Source organism: Carassius auratus, unplaced genomic scaffold (assembly GCF_003368295.1).
Source record: "Carassius auratus strain Wakin unplaced genomic scaffold, ASM336829v1 scaf_tig00214856, whole genome shotgun sequence".
Taxonomy (NCBI): Eukaryota; Metazoa; Chordata; class Actinopteri; order Cypriniformes; family Cyprinidae; genus Carassius; species Carassius auratus.
The window spans coordinates 84,096-105,640 of NW_020527830.1; the positions used below are offsets into that span (position 1 = coordinate 84,096).

The following is a 21,545-nucleotide window of genomic DNA, read 5'->3' on the forward strand; positions in this document are numbered from 1 at the left end:
CCTCAAGTCTCTGGATGTTGTGGGGCTGTCTTGGCTGGCACGCCTCTGCAACATCGCATGGCGGTTGGGGACAGTACCTCTGGACTGGCAGACCGGGGTGGTGGTCCCTCTTTTCAAGAAGGGGGACCGGAGAGTGTGTTCCAACTAAAGGGGGATCACACTTCTCAGCCTCCCTGGGAAAGTCTATGCCAGGGTACTGGAGAGGAGAATTCGGCCGATAGTGGAACCTCGGATCCAGGAGGAACAGTGTGGTTTTCGTCCCGGTCGTGGAACACTGGACCAGCTCTATACCCTTTCCAGGGTGCTGGAGGGTTCATGGGAGTTTGCCCAACCAGTCCACATGTGTTTTGTGGACTTGGAGAAGGCATTCGACCGTGTTCCTCGCGACATCCTGTGGAGGGTGCTCCGGGAGTATGGGGTCGGCGGCTCCCTACTTAGGGCTGTTCGGTCCCTGTACGACCGGAGCAAGAGCTTGGTTCGCATTGCCGGCAGTAAGTCAGACCTGTTCCCGGTGCATGTTGGACTCCGGCAGGGCTGCCCTTTGTCACCGGTTCTGTTCATAATTTTTATGGACAGAATTTCTAGGCGCAGCCAAGGGCTGGAGAGTGTCCGGTTTGGGGACCATACGATTTCGTCGCTGCTTTTTGCGGATGATGTTGTCGTGTTGGCATCCTCAGACCAGGACCTTCAGTGTGCATTGGGACGGTTTGCAGCCGAGTGTGAATCGGCTGGGATGAGAATCAGCACCTCCAAGTCCGAGGCCATGGTTCTCAGTCGGAAAAGGGTGGATTGCCCACTTCAGGTTGGTGGAGAGTTCCTGCCTCAAGTGGAGGAGTTCAGGTATCTTGGAGTCTTGTTCACGAGTGAGGGAAGGATGGAACGTGAGATTGACAGACGGATCGGTGCAGCTTCTGCAGTAATGCGGTCGCTGTACCGGTCTGTCGTGGTGAAGAAGGAGCTGAGCTGTAAGGCAAAGCTCTCGATTTACCGGTCAATCTACGTTCAGTTAATCAGAGGTCAGAGGTAATGGTGCTTCATATAACATTATCCAGAGAAACCAATGTTAATGATAAATCCCCTGTTATGTTTGTACTGGCTACTGTATACAGGCCACCAGGTCACCATACAGACTTTATTAAAGAGTTTGGTGATTTTACATCCGAGTTAGTTCTGGCTGCAGATAAAGTCTTAATAGTTGGTGATTTTAATATCCATGTCGATAATGAAAAAGATGCATTGGGATCAGCATTTATAGACATTCTGAACTCTATTGGTGTTAGACAACACGTTTCAGGACCTACTCATTGTCGAAATCATACTCTAGATTTAATACTGTCACATGGAATTGATGTTGATAGTGTTGAAATTATTCAGCCAAGTGATGATATCTCAGATCATTATTTAGTTCTGTGTAAACTTCATATAGCCAAAATTTTAAATTCTACTTCTTGTTACAAGTATCGAAGAACCATCACTTCTACCACAAAAGACTGCTTTTTAAGTTATCTTCCTGATGTATCCGAATTCCTTAGCATATCCAAATCCTCAGAACAACTTGATGATGTAACAGAAACTATGGACTCTCTCTTTTATAGCACTTTAAATACAGTTGCTCCTTTACGCTTAAGAAAGGTTAAGGAAAACAGTTTGACACCATGGTATAATGAGCATACTCGCACCCTAAAGAGAGCAGCCCGAAAAATGGAGCGCAGCTGGAGGAAAACAAAACTAGAGGTATTTCGTATTGCTTGGCGGGAAAGTAGCATATCCTACAGAAAAGCATTAAAAACTGCTAGATCTGATTACTTTTCTTCTCTTTTAGAAGAAAACAAACATAACCCCAGGTATTTATTCAATACAGTGGCTAAATTAACGAAAAATAAAGCCTCAACAAGTGTTGACATTTCCCAACACCACAGCAGTAATGACTTTATGAACTACTTTACTTCTAAAATCGATACTATTAGAGATAAAATTGCAACCATTCAGCCGTCAGCTACAGTATCAAAGTCAGTGCACTATAGACCCCCTGAGGAACAGTTCCACTCATTCTCTACTATAGGAGAGGAAGAATTGTATAAACTTGTTAAATCATCTAAACTTACAACATGTATGTTAGACCCTATACCATCTAAGCTCTTAAAAGAGGTGCTTCCAGAAGTCATAGGTCCTCTTCTGACTATTATTAATTCCTCATTGTCATTAGGATATGTCCCCAAAACCTTCAAACTGGCTGTTATTAAGCCTCTCATAAAAAAGCCACAACTTGACCCCAGAGAACTAGTTAATTATAGACCAATCTCGAATCTCCCTTTTCTGTCCAAGATACTAGAAAAGGTGGTATCCTCACAATTATATTCCTTCTTAGAGAAAAATGGTATATGTGAGGATTTCCAGTCAGGATTTAGACCGTATCATAGTACTGAAACTGCTCTCCTTAGAGTTACAAATGATCTGCTCTTATCATCTGATCGTGGGTGTATCTCTCTATTAGTTTTATTGGATCTTAGTGCTGCGTTTGACACAATTGACCACAACATTCTTTTGCATAGACTTGAACACTTTGTTGGCATCAGTGGAAGTGCATTAGCATGGTTTAAATCGTACTTATATGACCGCCATCAGTTCGTAGCAGTGAATGAAGATGTATCATATCGATCACAAGTGCAGTATGGAGTACCTCAAGGCTCAGTTCTAGGGCCGCTTCTCTTCACGCTTTATATGTTACCCTTGGGAGATATCATCAGGAAACATGGTGTTAGCTTTCACTGTTATGCTGATGATACGCAGCTCTATATTTCCTCGCAGCCCGGTGAAACACACCAATTTGAAAAACTAATGGAATGCATAGTCGATATAAAAAATTGGATGACGAGTAATTTCTTACTGCTAAATTCAGAAAAAACAGAGGTGTTAATCATAGGGCCTAAAAACTCTACTTGTAATAACCTAGAACACTGTCTAAGACTTGATGGTTGCTCTGTCAATTCTTCGTTATCAGTTAGGAACCTAGGTGTGCTACTTGATCGCAATCTTTCCTTAGAAAGCCACGTTTCTAGCATTTGTAAAACTGCATTTTTCCATCTCAAAAATATATCTAGATTACGGCCTATGCTCTCAATGTCAAATGCAGAAATGTTAATCCATGCATTTATGACTTCAAGGTTAGACTATTGTAATGCTTTATTGGGTGGTTGTTCTGCACGCTTGGTAAACAAACTACAGCTAGTCCAAAATGCAGCAGCAAGAGTTCTTACTAGAACCAGGAAGTATGACCATATTAGCCCGGTCCTGTCCACACTGCACTGGCTCCCTATCAAACATCGTATAGATTTTAAAATATTGCTTATTACTTATAAAGCCCTGAATGGTTTAGCACCTCAGTATTTGAATGAGCTCCTTTTACATTATACTCCTCTACGTCCGCTACGTTCTCAAAACTCAGGCAATTTGATAATACCTAGAATATCAAAATCAACTGCGGGCGGCAGATCCTTTTCCTATTTGGCGCCTAAACTCTGGAATAACCTACCTAACATTGTTCGGGAGGCAGACACACTCTTGCAGTTTAAATCTAGATTAAAGACCCATCTCTTTAACCTGGCATACACATAACATACCAATATGCTTTTAATATCCAAATCCGTTAAAGGATTTTTAGGCTGCATTAATTAGGTAAACTGGAACCGGAACACTTCACATAACACCGTACTTTCTACATCATTAGAAGAATGGCATCTACGCTAATATTTGTCTGTTTCTCTCTTGTTCCGAGGTCACCGTGGCCACCAGATCCAGTCTGTGTCCAGATCAGAGGGTCACTGCAGTCACCCGGATCCAGTACGTATCCAGACCAGATGGTGGATCAGCACCTAGAAAGGACCTCTACTGCCCTGAAAGACAGCGGAGACCAGGACAACTAGAGCCCCAGATACAGATCCCCTGTAAAGACCTTGTCTCAGAGGAGCACCAGGACAAGACCACAGGAAACAGATGATTCTTCTGCACAATCTGACTTTGCTGCAGCCTGGAATTGAACTACTGGTTTCGTCTGGTCAGAGGAGAACTGGCCCCCCAACTGAGCCTGGTTTCTCCCAAGGTTTTTTTCTCCATTCTGTCACCGATGGAGTTTCGGTTCCTTGCCGCTGTCGCCTCTGGCTTGCTTAGTTGGGGTCACTTCATCTACAGCGATATCGTTGACTTGATTGCAAATAAAAACAGACACTATTTCAACTGAACAGAGATGACATCACTGAATTCAATGATGAACTGCCTTTAACTATCATTTTGCATTATTGAGACACTGTTTTCCAAATGAATGTTGTTCAGTGCTTTGGCGCAATGTATTTTGTTTAAAGCACTATATAAATAAAGGTGATTGATTGATTGATTGATAGGTATCAATGCAACCTACAAATGAGAGACCGTTTACTTTGGTTTCTTGGGTTGTCACTTTTGTGAAAAAAAATCCTGTTTGATTTGAGTGACAAGTGTTCATTGAATCGATTGTAAAATGGATTTTGCATGTCTAAACGGCCGTAGTATTGATCTTTATCAGTGGCGCACAAGATGCGATGACGATGTATGTGGCATTGCATTATAAGGTTATGTTAGCCTATCCAGTTGAAGCCACTACAAAAACATCAATGTGGAGAAGATCTTGTTTACATCAAAACTGAAACAAAGCCGTGCACACAGAATGCATATTTCGCGCATTTTCTAGAGGGACACCGTTGGACTCACGTCTCGCACAAGAGAGTTTCATGTTTAGAAAGACATCTAAAAATGTATTTAATTTAATTTTCTACAAATATCTCAAGACTTTATGTAGGGTTTTTGTTCCCCATCACACTGCATCTCATGTTTTTAAATGAAAAAAAAAAAAAATTCTGTGTGACTGGTTTTCCGCCCTTTTTATTTAACAATGCATGCATACATGTATGAAAGGCTCCTAGAGAAATTAGGTCTTTTATTGAAGGGACTCTTATTTTGATAATTGTAGACTGTATTTCGACGTACATCCAGTAGGAGGCATTATTGTACTGGTTTGCTGCCTGATGACTGCTTGTATTATTACTGAGAGAACGGCAGCTGTGCTCAAGTTTTCCTCAGCTGCGCACCGAAGTTTTTCCTGCCTGTTATTTTGGATGTTTGTCGGCGTTTGGTGTTTCAAAGTGTTAGTTCATGACCATAAAGTAAGTTCTCTTCAGTTTACATATGTTTTAAATGCGTTTTGAAGTGTATTATTTAACATTATAGTTTACACAGGCATGTATGGGCATGTAACGATTCACGTGTGATCGTCGATAGATAAACAAGATATGATGTGCAATTTCTACTAAATACAGCTTTTGATGTTACAGTTTACATAGTAATTGGTTATGTCTTGATACTGTGTAAGGATTAACCAGTATTGCTACGTTTTTGATTATGTTATTTGAGAATTGATAAACGGTTTAATGGACCTGGATTTATTAATATATTAAGACTGAAACCATTTTGTGGGACCAGATCAATAGTTATATTGTCTTTAATTGCATCCTCTGCATATTGAAAACTACAGCTGTTATTTAGATTATAATGAAAATGCTGTTATTCTTGATTAAGAAGTGTCTGATTTATTTGTAAACCTGTTTTACTTATACTGTTATGTTTTGTTATTTTTAGACTCATTTTGAATACACTTTGGAAAGAAGCTACAGTCTCCTCATTCATTGTGTCCTGACCGACACACCAGGAGTGTATACTGCTGATAATTCAAACCCAAGCCTAGCAGTCTCTTTCCTCTCCAACAACTGGTCCTTCGAGCCGGATGCAGTGTTCATTCCGGGTACCATGGAATCTGATGAGGAGATCGTTGGAACATCCAGATCAAAACGCCAAACACGTCCACCAGTACGTCTCCATGACTTCGAAGTGCAGTATGTAGGTGGCAGAGCTGTAACGGAACCTGCTATTTCACCCCACTGGGAGGTACCAGCCCCTTTGACACCTCTCCAGTCATCATGGCACAATCCTAATTACCTCTGTGATGATGCTGCGCTTCCCACAGGCCCTCGGTTGAGATCACCAAGCTTCAGTTCTGCAGAGCATAGTGAAAACCTACCTCAGTCATTCATGTCAGCCCAGCAGCCCAGATACCCTATGCCTGAGTACTATAATGAGCTACAAGCCATTCGCAGAGAGAATGCACAGCTGCTGCAGACACACCAAGCCTTTCGTGATGACATGATGGAGTTGAAAGCAGTTAGTACTGAGTTCAAAGAACTAGTTAAAGTTGCTCAAGCCTTGAGAGCAGAGCTCAGTCCAAGTAAAAGCCATGATAGTCCTCCAGTGCGATCAGATCCCAAATTGCCATCCCGTCCTTCCTGCCACGTTGACCAGACAGAGCAGGCCACACCAGCTGAGGATAAAGAATGGCCTGAGCTTCCACCCTGGCCTGAGCCCGAATTAGAACTGAGAAGGGGCATGGAGACTTTAAAGTTATCAAAACCCAGTACAGCTACATACCAACGAGAGGTACCGAGGTACTCGAAGGCCTCCAAGTCTCAATCTTCCCAATCATATCTGCCTTCTCAGTATTATTCTCAAAGTACAGATGTGCTACCTCCGCCACCAACCCCTGAAGACCTCAGAGAGTTGTTATCCTCAACTGCACAGTCCTTATATCGGAAACCTTCACAGGTTCAAATCCCAGTTTCTTCTCCTCGATATGGAGCCATGCCAGCTCAGCCAAGTCATCCAACACCTGCAGTTAAAGTAGAGTCCAATATACCACATTTTTCCCACACCTCAGGGTCAGAGTATGTCTATAGAGGGCCTACCCCTACCATCCCCAAGTTCAGCCGGCCAGATCCAAGCGAGTTCGCCAGACTTCGAATTGCCTTAGAGAATTTGCTTCCTCCAGATGGGACTGAACTCTTTAAGTATCAAATACTGGTGGACCATTTAAAGTTGGATGAAGCTAAGCTGATTGCGGATGCCTTTCTGAACTCGCCTACCCCATTTACTGACACCATGGTGGCCCTCCATGAGAAGTTTGGTCAGCCCCACCAACTAGCATTGAGGAAAATTGCCAGTGTTTTAGAAGCTCCTGATGTAAGGCGTGGGGATACTGTTGCATTTCAAAAGTTTGCTCTGCAGGTACAGTCGTTGGTGGGTTTGTTGAAAACTTTAGGACCTGAAGGTGACATTGAATTGAATTGTGGGTCACATGTGGCACGCCTTGTGAGTAAACTTCCTACTGAGCAACGAGCTGAGTTCCGCCGTCACATGTTCCGGCAACCTGGAACTGTACCTACTCTGCACGACCTTTCAAACTGGCTCCGCTATGAAGCTTGGTGTCATGACTTTGATGTTGAAATTGTCTCACGAGGAGTCCAAGACCGTCAGACTTTCCGACCTGTACAGAGTAAAAGGACTGTAGCCGTTCTTCATGGAGTTGGAGAGGCTCATAATTTAACTTCCCTATCACCTCAGAAGGGTACTACTCAAAGGACCAAGTCAAGTGAAATGAAACGGTTTTGCCCATTCTGTGATAGCACAGAGCATTATTTGAGTCAATGCAAAGCATTCGCTAAACTTACCACTGATCAGGCCAAAGACTGGATTCGAGAAAATAATCGTTGTTGGCGCTGTGCCAGGACTCACCACGCTGCTCAGTGTGACCTGAAGAAGCCCTGCAACCTATGTCAAGGCAAACATCTTCGACCTCTGCACAATGTAAACGTTAGATCTTCCAAAGAGGATACAGTTAGTAGTGAGAAAACCTGCCTTACCAATTCCTCTCCAGACAGATTTTACCTGGACAAACCAGTGGTTGGGAACCGTGTAATGCTGAAGGTAGTACCTATCCATGTTCATTATGAAGACCGCACTTTAGATACATTTGCACTTCTGGATGATGGCTCTGAGAGGACCATCTTGCTCCTTACTGCTGCCAAAGCCCTCGGTATACAGGGTACACCTGAAGATCTCTCCTTGCACACTGTTCGACAAGACATTGAAGTTCTTTGTGGGTCATCTATCTCCTTTCAAGTATCCTCAACCCACAAGCCTCAAATTCTTTACAAAATCGAACATGCCTTCACTGCTGATCGCCTCAATTTGTCACGACAGTCTTATCCTGTGGATCAGCTGCAGAAGAAGTATCACCACTTACATGGTCTTCCCATCCTGCAAATTAAAGATGTTCAGCCTCTACTTCTGATTGGGTCAGATCAGCCCCATCTCATTACCCCAATTGAACCTGTCAGATTAGGTTCTCCAGGTGGACCTGCTGCTGTCCTCACACTCCTGGGATGGACCCTCCAGGGCCCTGCATCATTCATGGGGCGGCCTGCATCCTCCCAACAATGCCTGCTGACATCAGTCCTTCCACCTCAAGATGAGCTCTTTAAGAATGTCCAAAGGCTCTGGCAGATGGAAACTGTTCCACACAGAGATGAGAAAGAGGTGACTCGGTCTAAACAAGATCAGGAAGCTTTAAAGTTACTCGAAACCAAGACCATCCGCACCGAAGTCAATGGCATTCTTCGACTTGCAACACCCTTGTTACGGCAGAAAGATATGCCTATGTTGCATGCCCCTAAGGAATCAGTCATGCCTAACCTGCGCAGTATTGAGAAACGTTTGTTGAAGGATACGGTGAAAGCAGAGATCTACAGAGCTGAGATGGAGAAGCTCAAGCAGACAGGAGCTGTCCAGGAAGTAAATAAAGAAACAACAGACTCAGAGGAATGTTGGTATATACCTCACCACATTGTCAGTCATAACGGGAAATCTCGTGTGGTTTTCAACTGTTCCCACCAATATCATGGGCAGAGTCTCAATCAGTATCTGCTGCCTGGCCCTACACTTGGCGCATCATTGCTAGGTGTGCTCATCAGATTTAGGGAGCATTCAGTCGCAGTAAGTGGTGACATCAAGGCGATGTTCCATCAGGTCCGCCTCCTTCCCGAAGATCGTCCCCTACTGCGTTTCCTGTGGCGTGATCTGAAAGTGGGAGAACCACCTAAAGTTTTCGAATGGCAGGTGTTACCATTTGGCACTGCATGCAGTCCGTGCTGTGCCACTTATGCTCTGCAGCGCCATGTGACCGAGCACAGTGTGGCTGATGAATCCATCAGGTTCTCAGTAGAGAAATGTTTTTATGTGGACAATTGCCTTCAGAGTCTGAGCACCCCTGAAGCGGCGAGGTGTCTGGTTGATGGATTGAGAGAGATGCTTTCTACAGCTGGATTTGAGATACGACAGTGGGCCAGCAATGTTCCCGGAGTTCTGAGTCATTTACCCACAGAAGCTCAAGCTGAGAGCTTGGAACTTTGGTTAGCTCAAGACAAGACCGACATATCAGAATCAACCTTAGGTCTACACTGGAACTGGCAGACTGATAAACTGTCATTCAAGAGCCGACCTGTCGTGTATAAGACTCCCACCCTCAGGAACATCTACAAGGTCCTAGCCACTCAATATGACCCTCTCGGACTTCTTTTGCCGTACACTACTCGAGCCAAGGTCATCATTAGGCAGCTATGGAATAAGCAGCGGGGTTGGGATGATCCAAACTTACCTCCTGAACTCTTGCAGTCATGGCACGTCTGGGAGAATGAACTCCAGTACCTACCAAACATAACCCTCCCTAGGACTTATGTCCCTCTTGAGGTGGAGAAGGATGGTGCCATACATGAAGTTCACATCTTTTCAGATGCCTCAGAACAGGCATATGGAGCTGTGGCATACATGAGGACCACTGACAAAAGAGGCCAAGTGTACCTGTCTTTCATGGTAGCTCGATCCCGAGTAGCACCCAAACGTTCTCATTCCATTCCTCGATTGGAACTTTGTGGAGCTCTTGTGGCTGCTCAGTTAGCCAGATTGCTTCAGAGGGAACTGACCTTGCAAATTGAGACCACGGTGTTGTGGACAGACTCCTCCACTGTCCTTACCTGGCTGAACTCGGAATCATGCCATTACAAAGTTTTTGTTGGCAATAGAGTTGCCGAAATCCAGGAGCTAACAGGGAATTGTTCTTGGCGCTATGTGGATTCTGCTAGCAATCCTGCCGATGACCTCACCAGAGGCAGACCACTGAATGTTCTTTCAGGGATAAATAGATGGTCTCAAGGACCTCCCTTTTTACTCCAAGATCCAGCCACCTGGCCAGTAATGCCAGGAACAGACCTGACAGATGACCCCACAGAGCTACGGAAGTCTGCCTTTTGCGGTACCGCTGCAGTACCACCCCGATCCAGTGTACCGGATGCTTGGAACTATCACACCTGGCAAGAACTCCTGGATGCCACTGCTAAGGAAATTCAGGTAAACTCTACCTCTGATTCCTTTCCCGATGCAAATGATTATAATCAAGCGGAGATCCTTATTCTCAAGCGAGTACAGCAGGAGTCTTTTCCCAATGACTATCAACATTTGGAGAAAGGAAGCCAGTGTCTGCTGACAGTAATCTTCTTACCTTAGCTCCTGAACTGGACAGATTTAGTGGTTTAATCAGAGTGGGAGGTCGATTGAGGAGAGCTGAGTCAATAGAAAAATGTACCTTACACCCCATTGTATTGGACGCTCATTATCCAGTCACCCGTCTACTGATTAAGCATTATGATTGCAAGTTACATCACCCAGGAGCTGAGCGTGTGTTTGCCGAAATCCGACGCCATTATTGGATTCTTCGTGGTCGTGAAGCCATTCGTCGGCACCAGCATGGGTGTCCAGAATGTCAGCGTTGGAGGGCACAGCCAACTATTCTAAAATGGCAGACTTGCCTTCTGCCCGTCTCCGTCTCCACAAACCTGCCTTTTACTCATGTGGTGTAGACTGCTTTGGGCCAATGCTTATTAAAATTGGGAGACGCACAGAGAAATGCTGGGGGATAATCTTTAAGTGTCTAACTACTAGAGCGGTGCACTTGGACCTCCTCAGTACCATGAATACTGATTCCTTCCTGATGGCCTTTAGGCGGTTTGTTGCACGAAGGGGAACACCAATGGAACTGTGGTCAGACAGGGGAACAAATTTCAAAGGGGGTGAAAGAGAACTGAGAGAAGCCTTCGCTGAAATGGCTCCTGACTTACAGAAACAGCTTGCTCGACAGAGGATACAATTTCATTTCAATCCTCCAGCAGCCCCACATTTCGGAGGAGTGTGGGAGAGAGAGGTACGATCGGTAAAGTCAGCCCTTTATACTACTGTGGGAGCTCAGTCTGTTCCGGAAGAAGTCCTGCTGACAGTTCTCCTAGAGGTAGAATCTATTCTTAACTCAAAGCCTTTAGGGTACGTGTCTTCGGATGTTGCCGACATTGACCCAGTGACCCCAAACAGTTTGCTCATGGGGCGGCCAGATGGTTCCTTGCCACAGGTAATCTACCCGGAGTCTGAATTGTTAAGTCGCAGACGCTGGAGGCATTCGCAAGTCCTGGCGGATAACTTCTGGTCCAGGTTTATCCGAAACTACCTCCCAGGCCTCCAGACACGGCAAAAGTGGCAGTCCTCACCCCCAGATCTAACAGAGAAAACGGTTGTTATGATTGTAGATCCACAGATGCCTAGGGCCCTCTGGCCTGTTGGACATGTCATCAGGACGCACCGCAGTTCGGATAGACATGTCAGGTCTGCTGATGTGGATATAAAGGGGCAAGTCTACAACCAGACCCGTAGCACGGTTGGTGATCCTTCCAGCTCTGCCAGATAACGAAACCCATCCTACCAACTCATCCTAAGTTAAGTCGCCTTTTAGTAGGAGCAAAGTTGCACAGCACCTTTGGGGGCGGCTGTATGAAAGGCTCCTAGAGAAATTAGGTCTTTTATTGAAGGGACTCTTATTTTGATAATTGTAAGACTGTATTTCGACGTACACCCAGTAGGAGGCATTATTGTACTGGTTTGCTGCCTGATGACTGCTTGTATTATTACTGAGAGAACGGCAGCTGTGCTCAAGTTTTCCTCAGCTGCGCACCGAAGTTTTCCTGCCTGTTATTTTGGATGTTTGTCGGCGTTTGGTGTTTCAAAGTGTTAGTTCATGACCATAAAGTAAGTTCTCTTCAGTTTACATATGTTTTAAATGCGTTTTGAAGTGTATTATTTAACATTATAGTTTACACAGGCATGTATGGGCATGTAACGATTCACGTGTGATCGTCGATAGATAAACCAGATATGATGTGCAATTTCTACTAAATACAGCTTTTGATGTTACAGTTTACATAGTAATTGGTTATGTCTTGATACTGTGTAAGGATTAACCAATATTGCTACGTTTTTGATGTTATTTTAGAATTGATAAACGGTTTAATGGACTTGGATTTATTAATATATTAAGACTGAAAACATTTTGTGGGACCAGATCAATAGTTATATTGTCTTTAATTGCATTCTCTGCATATTGAAAACTACAGCTGTTTATTTAGATTATAATGAAAATGCTGTTATTCTTGATTAAGAAGTGTCTGATTTATTTGTAAACCTGTTTTACTTATACTGTTATGTTTTGTTATTTTTAGACTAATTTTGTATACACTTTGGAAAGAAGATCCAGTCTCCTCATTCATTGTGTCCTGACCAAACACACCAGGAGTGTATACTGCTGATAATTAGAACCCAAGCCTAGCAGTCTCTTTCCTCTCCAACAACCTGCGAACATACAGGGACGGAAACTCAGCTGCAGCATACAGTGTACAATGGTGAACACGATTTCCACAGCCAGTCATAAACGTAAAGCTTTTTTAAAAGACGGTCCGATGCATTCATAAAAGGAGATCTCCGTAATCCAATAAAGGTAAAAAAGTTGCAGAAATCAAACGTTTCCTTTTATAAACAGAGAAACGTGATTTATTTCTGAAAAGAAAAACTGAGCTTTAGCTTCAGTTTACGTACAACATGTTCAATATGCTGTTTAAAGGACAAATTTTCATCAATAACAAAGCCTAAATACTTATAAGAAGAGACCATTTGGATTTCTTTTCCATCAGCTGTTTTTATTTTAGGAAGCTGAGAGGGTAGCTGATTTCTGTTTGAGAAAACCATAGCTTTAGATTTGTCCGCATTTAACACTAGTGTCAGCTGATTTAGATGAGACTGAACAGCATCAGTTTTATATAAGAGACTTCTATAATAGGCCTATCCATTATACATGATAGTAGGCCTACCCATAATAGTTTGAATTATTTTTGTTTTTTCTTTCTTTTTATTTCTACTGAACAACCTCCTGGTCCCCATTGGGAAAACGTTCTGCCTAGGCTATTTCATTATATTTTATCCAATGTAAAATACTGATTATTCCATTTGTCAAAATTTTAAAGATGTCAGGGAAGAGGCAAAGGAGCATTCTTTCATGCTTTGCTCTAAAAGATCAGCTCCCTAAAAAGGTGGCTAGGTCAGAGGAGGAGACTGTGGATAAGAGAGTGGAGGAGGCAGTTAGGGAACCAGTAGAGGATGGGTCCATGAAAGAGACTGTGGAGGACACCATAGAGGAAACAGTGGAGAGCCCACTGGAAACAGGGAGAAAGAGAGGGTTAAGTGGAGCAGCCACCTATAGGTGTTCCTTTAAGAAGGAGTGGTCAACCCAATGGCCGTTCATCACAATGGGAACCACCAGCTCTTTTTACTGGTGCTCAGTCTGCAGACAAGAGAGCTCCTGTGCCCATCAAGGTGTGAGGGACATCAAACCAAGGAACAGGCTCTAAAATCAGTTAGCAGTGTTGCACAGTTCTACACACCAGGAACTTCTGTTGGAGGCATGAGTGTACAAGAGGCCAAGGTACATAGCAAAGGAAAACCAAAAGGCTGTTGGCAATGTTTGATAAATTGCATTTTCCTTTAAAATTGTAGGTTATATTACACTGAACACTTATCTAATGCTTTGAGTTATTTAATTAATTTGTTTCTGTTGCAGACCAGGAGGGCTGAGGTGAAGGTTGCCGTTGCAATGGTGCAGCACAATGTTCCAATTGCCGATGCTGAACATTTCAGCCCCTTGTACAAATAATGTTTTGGAGACTCCCCCACGGTTCATAGCTTTCAGAGAGCAAGCACCAAAACAACGTGCATCATAAATGAAGCAGTGGCACCTCATATTAAGAAGGAACTGGTGATGAAGATGAGAGAGAATCCCTTCACACTTGTCACAGATGGCTCAAATGATACTGGTATGAGTTTAACAACTACCAGTTATTTGTATTTTTTATCCATTTCTACATGCACACTCATACAATTTTTGAACAACATGTTGGTTTAGTTATGCACTTTATTGTTACAGGTCTAGAGAAGATGAATCCCCTCACAGTACGAATATTTGACAGCAACAAAGTTGTGCACAGATTCTTTGATATGTGCACCACAAGTGAGCGGTACTGTGGAACTGCTGAAGTTATTTATAAAAAAATCAATGACACCCTGTAGGAAAGCAACATCCCTTGGAGAAACTGTGTAGGTCTCTCTATTGACAGTGCTCCTGTAAATACAGGTGCCACAATTTAATTGCAGCCAGAATGCTGAGGGAAAATGGCAGCATTTACATACATGGATGCCCCAGTCATATTATGCACAACACTGCCAAACAGGCAGGGCAGAGGTTTTTGGAAGTACATAAAAAATGTACACTTTATATTACCAATCTGTTAAGTCCAATGTCAAGTAAAACAGTTTGCTGATAGTGTTGTATTAATTATTGGAATTCATGTATTTCAGATATCCGGTTTTGATCCTGAAGATCTGGCAGTGGATGTTGGGTATTGGTTTAAGGGAAGCACCAATCGTAAAGGTTACCTGGCAGGTTTGTGGTTCAACCAGCTCTACTTTTATACAACAAAATGCAGACTTTTTTTTAATATTGATGTTATATATATAGCTTTAGGTGGTGTTGGCGCAGTGGATAAGACACATGCCATTGGCGTCAGGAAGCAGACAGACTGGCTAAAACAGCCTTGTGCTAGCTGCCTCCCGTCACAGAGGTCAGTTAATTCTCAGCACATAGAGACTCTTTCACCTAGATATCACACTATAGAGACTGTGTCTGTTGCCCGAACTAGAAAATACAAAAAACGTCCAAACCAAGTTAAGGCTAATAAAAAACAAATGCAATATGGATAAACAAATGATAAAGCTTGGCCTATTGAATATCAGATCCATTTCTACGAAAACACTTTTTGTAAATAATATGATAACTGATCATAATATAGATGTGCTCTGTTTGACAGAAGCTTGGCTAAAACCTGATTATTACATTATTTTAAATGAGTCCACCCCCCAAGATTACTGTTATAAACACGAGCCGCGTCTAAAAGGCAAAGGGGGAGGAGTTGCTTCAATTTATAACAACGTTTTCAGGATTTCTCAGAGGGCAGGCTTCAAGTATAACTCGTTTGAAGTAATGGTGCTACATATAACATTATCCAGAGAAACCAATGTTAATGATAAATCCCCTGTTATGTTTGTACTGGCTAATGTATACAGGCCACCAGGGCACCATGAAGACTTTATTAAAGAGTTTGGTGATTTTTACATCCAAGTTAGTTCTGGCTGCAGATAAAGTTTTAATAGTTGGTGATTTTAATATCCATGTCGATAATGAAAAAGATGCATTGGGATCAGCATTTATAGACATTCTGAACTCTATTGGTGTTAGACAACATGTTTCAGGACCTACTCATTGTCGAAATCATACTCTAGATTTAATACTGTCACATGGAATTGATGTTGATAGTGTTGAAATTATTCAGCCAAGTGATGATATCTCAGATCATTATTTAGTTCTGTGCAAACTTCATATAGCCAAAATTGTAAATTCTACTTCTTGTTACAAGTATCGAAGAACCATCACTTCTACCACAAAAGACTGCTTTTTAAGTTATCTTCCTGATGTATCCAAATTCCTTAACATATTCAAAACCTCAGAACAACTTGATGATGTAACAGAAACTATGGACTCTCTCTTTTCTAGCACTTTAAATACAGTTGCTCCTTTACGCTCAAGGAAGGTTAAGGAAAACAGTTTGACACCATGGTATAATGAGCATACTCGCACCCTAAAGAGAGCAGCCCGAAAAATGGAGGGCAGCTGGAGGAAAACAAAACTAGAGGTATTTCGTATTGCTTGGCGGGAAAGTAGCATATCCTACAGTAAAGCATTAAAAACTGCCAGATCCGATTACTTTTCTTTTCTTTTAGAAGAAAACAAACATAACCCCAGGTATTTATTCAATACAGTGGCTAAATTAACTAAAAATAAAGCCTCAACAAGTGTTGACATTTCCCAACACCACAACAGTAATGACTTTATGAACTACTTTACTTCTAAAATCAATACTGTAATAATATTGCGTTCGTAATCATCGGGAAGAAGGAGGCGGGAACCGGCGCACAATCAAAAGACACTTTAATATTCGAAAATAAACAAAACAGCGCGTCAGCCCCTCACGGCGACTGACCCGCACAAATAAAAGCCAAAACATAAAATAATGTTCCAGGCCTGGTCCTCTCTCGTCCTTCACGGTCGTCGCTCCAGTTTTATATCCTTCCATCTCCTACGTGGGACTCGATACTGGCGGTGGGGTGCAGGTGCAGCTCATCTTCAATCACTACACCTGGCCTCACTCCTCGTTCCCACGCCTCTCGGCCCCGCCCCACTCGCCACATACCCCCATCCCCACTAGCAGGCCGGGGGGTACACTCGAGACTGTGCTCTACTCCCCCCCCCCCCCACCTTCCCTCCGGGGGGGACCGCTCACGGGGACCTGCAGGAACCTGGGGGTAGGACAGACAGGGTGAGAGAAAAGGAGATTGAAGGAGGAGCGACAAGGACGAGAGAGGGGAGGGAAATTCCGGTTCCCAGACGCACTGCTGTTCCGCCCTCCACCAGCTGGGTGATCTCCTCCGCGGTGCCTGGCGGTGGCACTGGACGGCCCTCGGCGGATGGCACGACACTCCTCCGCCGCCCGATGGACGGCGACATCTCCTCCGATTTTGGGCAGCGGCAGGAGTCCCCCGTTCCCTGCCCCTCCGGACTCAATCGTGGAGGCAGCAGGCTCCGGCCCCCTGGCGAACGGCGCTGACTCCTCCGCTCCCTCACAGACGGCAGCCGCCCCTCCATATCGTGGGCGGCCGGCAGCGAGCTCACCCGTTCCCGGCAACTCGCTCCAGCCCACCGCCTCGAGCGTCCATGGCGGCACATACTTCGCCTGCTCGAGGGCACCGCAGATTCACCACAGCGGCGAGGGATCTTCAGCAGCGCGTCCCTCCTTCTCCCGGGCTTCGGCACCACTGTAACGATAAAAACTCCATACTCATCGGGAAGGAGGAGGCAGGAACCGGCGCACAATCAAAATACTTTAATAATTCAAAAAATAAATACAAAACGGCGTGTCAGCCCCTCACGGCGACTGACGCGCACAAATAAAAAGCAAACACATAAAATAATGTCCCAGGCCTGGTCCTCTCTCGTCCTTCACGGTCGTCGCTCCAGTTTTATATCCTTCCATCTCCCACGTGGGACTCGATACTGGCAGTGGGGCGCAGGTGCAGCTCATCTTCAATCACTACACCTGGCCTCACTCCTCGTTCCCACACCTCTCGGCCCCGCCCCACTCGCCACAAATACTATTAGAGATAAAATTGCAACCATTCAGCCGTCAGCTACAGTATCACATCAGATAGTGCACTATAGACCCCCTGAGGAACAGTTCCACTCATTCTCTACTATAGGAGAGGAAGAATTGTATTAACTTGTTAAATCATCTAAACCAGCAACATGTTTGTTAGACCCTATACCATCTAAGCTCCTAAAAGAGGTGCTTCCAGAAGTCATAGGTCCTCTTCTGACTATTATTAGTTCCTCATTGTCATTAGGATATGTCCCCAAAACCTTCAAACTGGCTGTTATTAAGCCTCTCATAAAAAAAAAACCACAACTTGACCCCAAAGAGCTTGTTAATTATAGACCAATCTCGAATCTCCCTTTTCTGTCCAAGATACTAGAAAAGGTGTCATCCTCACAATTATATTCCTTCTTAGAGAAAAATGGTATATGTGAGGATTTCCAGTCAGGATTTAGACCATATCATAGTACTGAGACTGCTCTCCTTAGAGTTACAAATGATCTGCTTTTATCATCTGATCATGGGTGTATCTCTCTATTAGTTTTATTGGATCTTAGTGCAGTGTTTGACACAATTGACCACAGCATTCTTTTGCATAGACTTGAACACTTTGTTGGCATCAGTGGAAGTGCATTAGCATGGTTTAAATCGTACTTATATGACCGCCATCAGTTCGTAGCAGTGAATGAAGATGTATCATATCGATCACAAGTGCAGTATGGAGTACCTCAAGGCTCAGTACTAGGGCCGCTACTCTTCACGCTTTATATGTTACCCTTGGGAGATATCATCAGGAAACATGGTGTTAGCTTTCACTGTTATGCTGATGATACTCAGCTCTATATTTCCTCGCAGCCCGGTGAAACACACCAATTTGAAAAACTAATGGAATGCATAGTCGATATAAAAAATTGGATGACGAGTAATTTCTTACTGCTAAATTCAGAAAAAACAGAGGTGTTAATTATAGGGCCTAAAAAAACTTGCTTGTAATAACCTAGAACACTGTCTAAGACTTGATGTTTGCTCTGTCAATTCTTCGTCATCAGTTAGGAACCTAGGTGTGCTACTTGATCGCAGTCCTCACTTAGAAAGCCACGTTTCTAGCATTTGTAAAACTGCATTTTTCCATCTCAAAAATATATCTAAATTACGGCCTATGCTCTCAATGTCAAATGCAGAAATGTTAATCCATGCATTTATGACCTCAAGGTTAGACTATTGTAATGCTTTATTGGGAGGTTGTTCTGCACGCTTGGTAAACAAACTACAGCTAGTCCAAAATGCAGCAGCAAGAGTTCTTACTAGAACCAGGAAGTATGACCATATTAGCCCGGTCCTGTCATAGCTGCACTGGCTCCCTATCAAACATCGTATAGATTTTAAAATATTGCTTATTACTTATAAAGCCCTGAATGGTTCAGCACCTCAGTATTTGAATGAGCTCCTTTTACATTATACTCCTCTACGTCAGCTACGTTCTCAAAACTCAGGCAATTTGATAATACCTAGAATATCAAAATCAAGTGCGTGCAGCAGATCCTTTTCCTATTTGGCGCCTAAACTCTGTAATAACCTACCTAACATTGTTCGGGAGGCAGACACACTCTTGCAGTTTAAATCTAGATTAAAGACCCATCTCTTTAACCTGGCATACACATAACATACTAATATGCTTTTAATATCCAAATCCGTTAAAGGATTTTTAGGCTGCATTAATTAGGTAAACTGGAACCAGAAACACTTCACATAACACCCTATATACTTGCTACATCATTAGAAGAATGGCATCTACGCTAATATTAGTCTGTTTCTCTCTTATTCCGAGGTCACCGTAGCCACCAGATCCAGTCTGTATCCAGATCAGAGGGTCACTGCAGTCCCCCGGATCCAGTACGTATCCAGACCAGATGGTGGATCAGCACCTAGAAAGGACCTCTACTGCCCAGAACGACAGCGGAGACCAGGACAACTAGAGCCCCAGATACAGATCCCCTGTAAAGACCTTGTCTCAGAGGACCACCAGGACAAGACCACAGGAAACAGATGATTCTTCTGCACAATCTGACTTTGCTGCAGCCTGGAATTGAACTACTGGTTTCGTCTGGTCAGAGGAGAACTGACCCCCAACTGAACCTGGTTTCTCCCAAGGTTTTTTTCTCCATTCTGTCACCGATGGAGTTTCGGTTCCTTGCCGCTGTCGCCTCTGGCTTGCTTAGTTGGGGTCACTTCATCTACAGCGATATCAATGACTTGATTGCAAGTAAATGCACAGACACTATTTAACTGAACAGAGATGACATCACTGAATTCAATGATGAACTGCCTTTAACTATCATTTTGCATTATTGAGACACTGTTTTCCAAATGAATGTTGTTCAGTTGCTTTGACGCAATGTGTTTTGTTTAAAGCACTATATAAATAAAGGTGATTTTGATTTGAGAGACCTGGGTTTGAATCCACTGTGAGACACCAATGTGTCCTTGAGCAAGACACTTAACCCCTAGTTGCTCATTGGCTGATATGTCCTTTTTCAAGTAATACATGTAAATCATTTATGAACAACAATTTTGCAGATGAAAAAGTTCATCATGAAACTGTTTGCGAGGTTCATGAAGCCGTTAGCACTACAGGGCCGACAAGTCCATGACATCCTCTACATGGACCCACTAAACCAACTGCCAGGTAAAACTTCCAAGTCTCACATAAGGAGATAGACCTGTACTTTTTGGGAATATTGTTACCGGGCAAGTTGGGTGATATCTCTGATGTTATGGAAAAGGCATAAAATGTGTGTAGGCATACAATGTCTATGTAGTCTATGGGTAAAATACTGTAGCATGCTTACATAGAGGAATACCTTCAACCACTTGCACTTATTGGGCATATCTTGCATGAATATATGTGCACTTAGTTTTTTTTCTAGTTTTCAGTTAAAGTGCTGATTGCCAGGTAAAATTCCTGTGTGTCTACCTGATGCATTTGGTGAATAAAAAGTTATTTTTAATCTGATATACTGTTTAAACTACCTGGACATAACTTGCTTGATCTCTTTTTGTTCTCTGTCTGTCAGGAGAAAAACTAAATATATGCTTGCTATGCCAGACCATGTTAACTGGCCAAACATTTTTTTTTTATTTTTTTTTTTTGACATTTAGTAATTACAACTGCAGTCAGGGGGTACAAAAAGTAAAGCAAATAAACAGACATAAAAATACATGTGCAAATTCAGAAAAGATTTAAAGGCTAAAGATGTGAAAATGCTTACAGATTGAAACGCATTTTGCAGCTTTCTTATTTTTCAGCCCCACTATTGTATTCAGGTATTGCAAAATTTCTGCTTTTAAAATAAAAAAAAAGGCTTATTTCCTCCAAATTTACATTTATGAATACTAAACTTAGCTAACAGAAGAAGCAGATTAATTAAATAATATTCCTCATGGTAAGATTTGTCATAAGAGAAAAAACCAAATAATACATTTTTAAAGCACAGTTGAAAGCTGGACATGATATGAGCCTTAATAAAGGAACAGAAATCTGACCAAAATCAAACTGAATGAGGACAACTCCAAAATAAATGATAAAATGTTTCATCATGTAGATCACAAAATGTACACAATGTATCAATTTCACAATTAAATCTGTTCACAAGGAAATAATTACATGGGTAAATTTTATAAATAAGTTTAAGCGAGATTTCTTTGATTTTATTAGTAATTAAGTATTTATGTGGGAGTTTCCAGATTTTAAACCATAACAAATTATCGGCATATCCATTCCAGAATGATATAATAGCAGGTCTGGAGACAATATCCCTTTGAAACAAAGCCCGTATACAACGGTTATTATTTTTAATACAGGAATTAGAGAAACAGATCCGTCCTATTTCAGTATCAGCAGGATCCAACGAGCATGGAGAGAGCAGAGGACAGGTATTTTTA

At 42.9% G+C, this 21,545-nt stretch overlaps 1 protein-coding gene and 1 long non-coding RNA gene across 4 annotated transcripts; both read left to right on the forward strand.

Annotated features, from left to right (window-relative positions):
• Positions 1–4,417: 4,417 nt before the first annotated feature.
• Positions 4,418–10,476, forward strand: LOC113093047 (uncharacterized). The gene is made up of 2 exons (XM_026258879.1): positions 4,418–5,195; positions 5,668–10,476. Exons 1-2 carry the CDS (start codon positions 5,058–5,060, stop codon positions 10,474–10,476), a joined length of 4,947 nt encoding a protein of 1,648 aa, XP_026114664.1. The 5' UTR covers positions 4,418–5,057.
• A 2,098-nt stretch (positions 10,477–12,574) lies between these two features.
• On the forward strand, positions 12,575–14,919 carry LOC113093048 (uncharacterized). Of its 3 annotated transcripts, none has more exons than XR_003287695.1 (5): positions 12,575–12,692; positions 13,904–14,156; positions 14,267–14,436; positions 14,698–14,782; positions 14,858–14,919. It is a non-coding gene; the product is annotated as an uncharacterized LOC113093048 (long non-coding RNA). The 3 variants fall into 3 exon arrangements; XR_003287696.1 differs by lacking the exon at positions 12,575–12,692 and adding an exon at positions 12,763–12,787; XR_003287694.1 differs by lacking the exon at positions 12,575–12,692 and adding an exon at positions 12,866–13,768.
• The last annotated feature ends 6,626 nt before the right edge of the window (positions 14,920–21,545 follow it).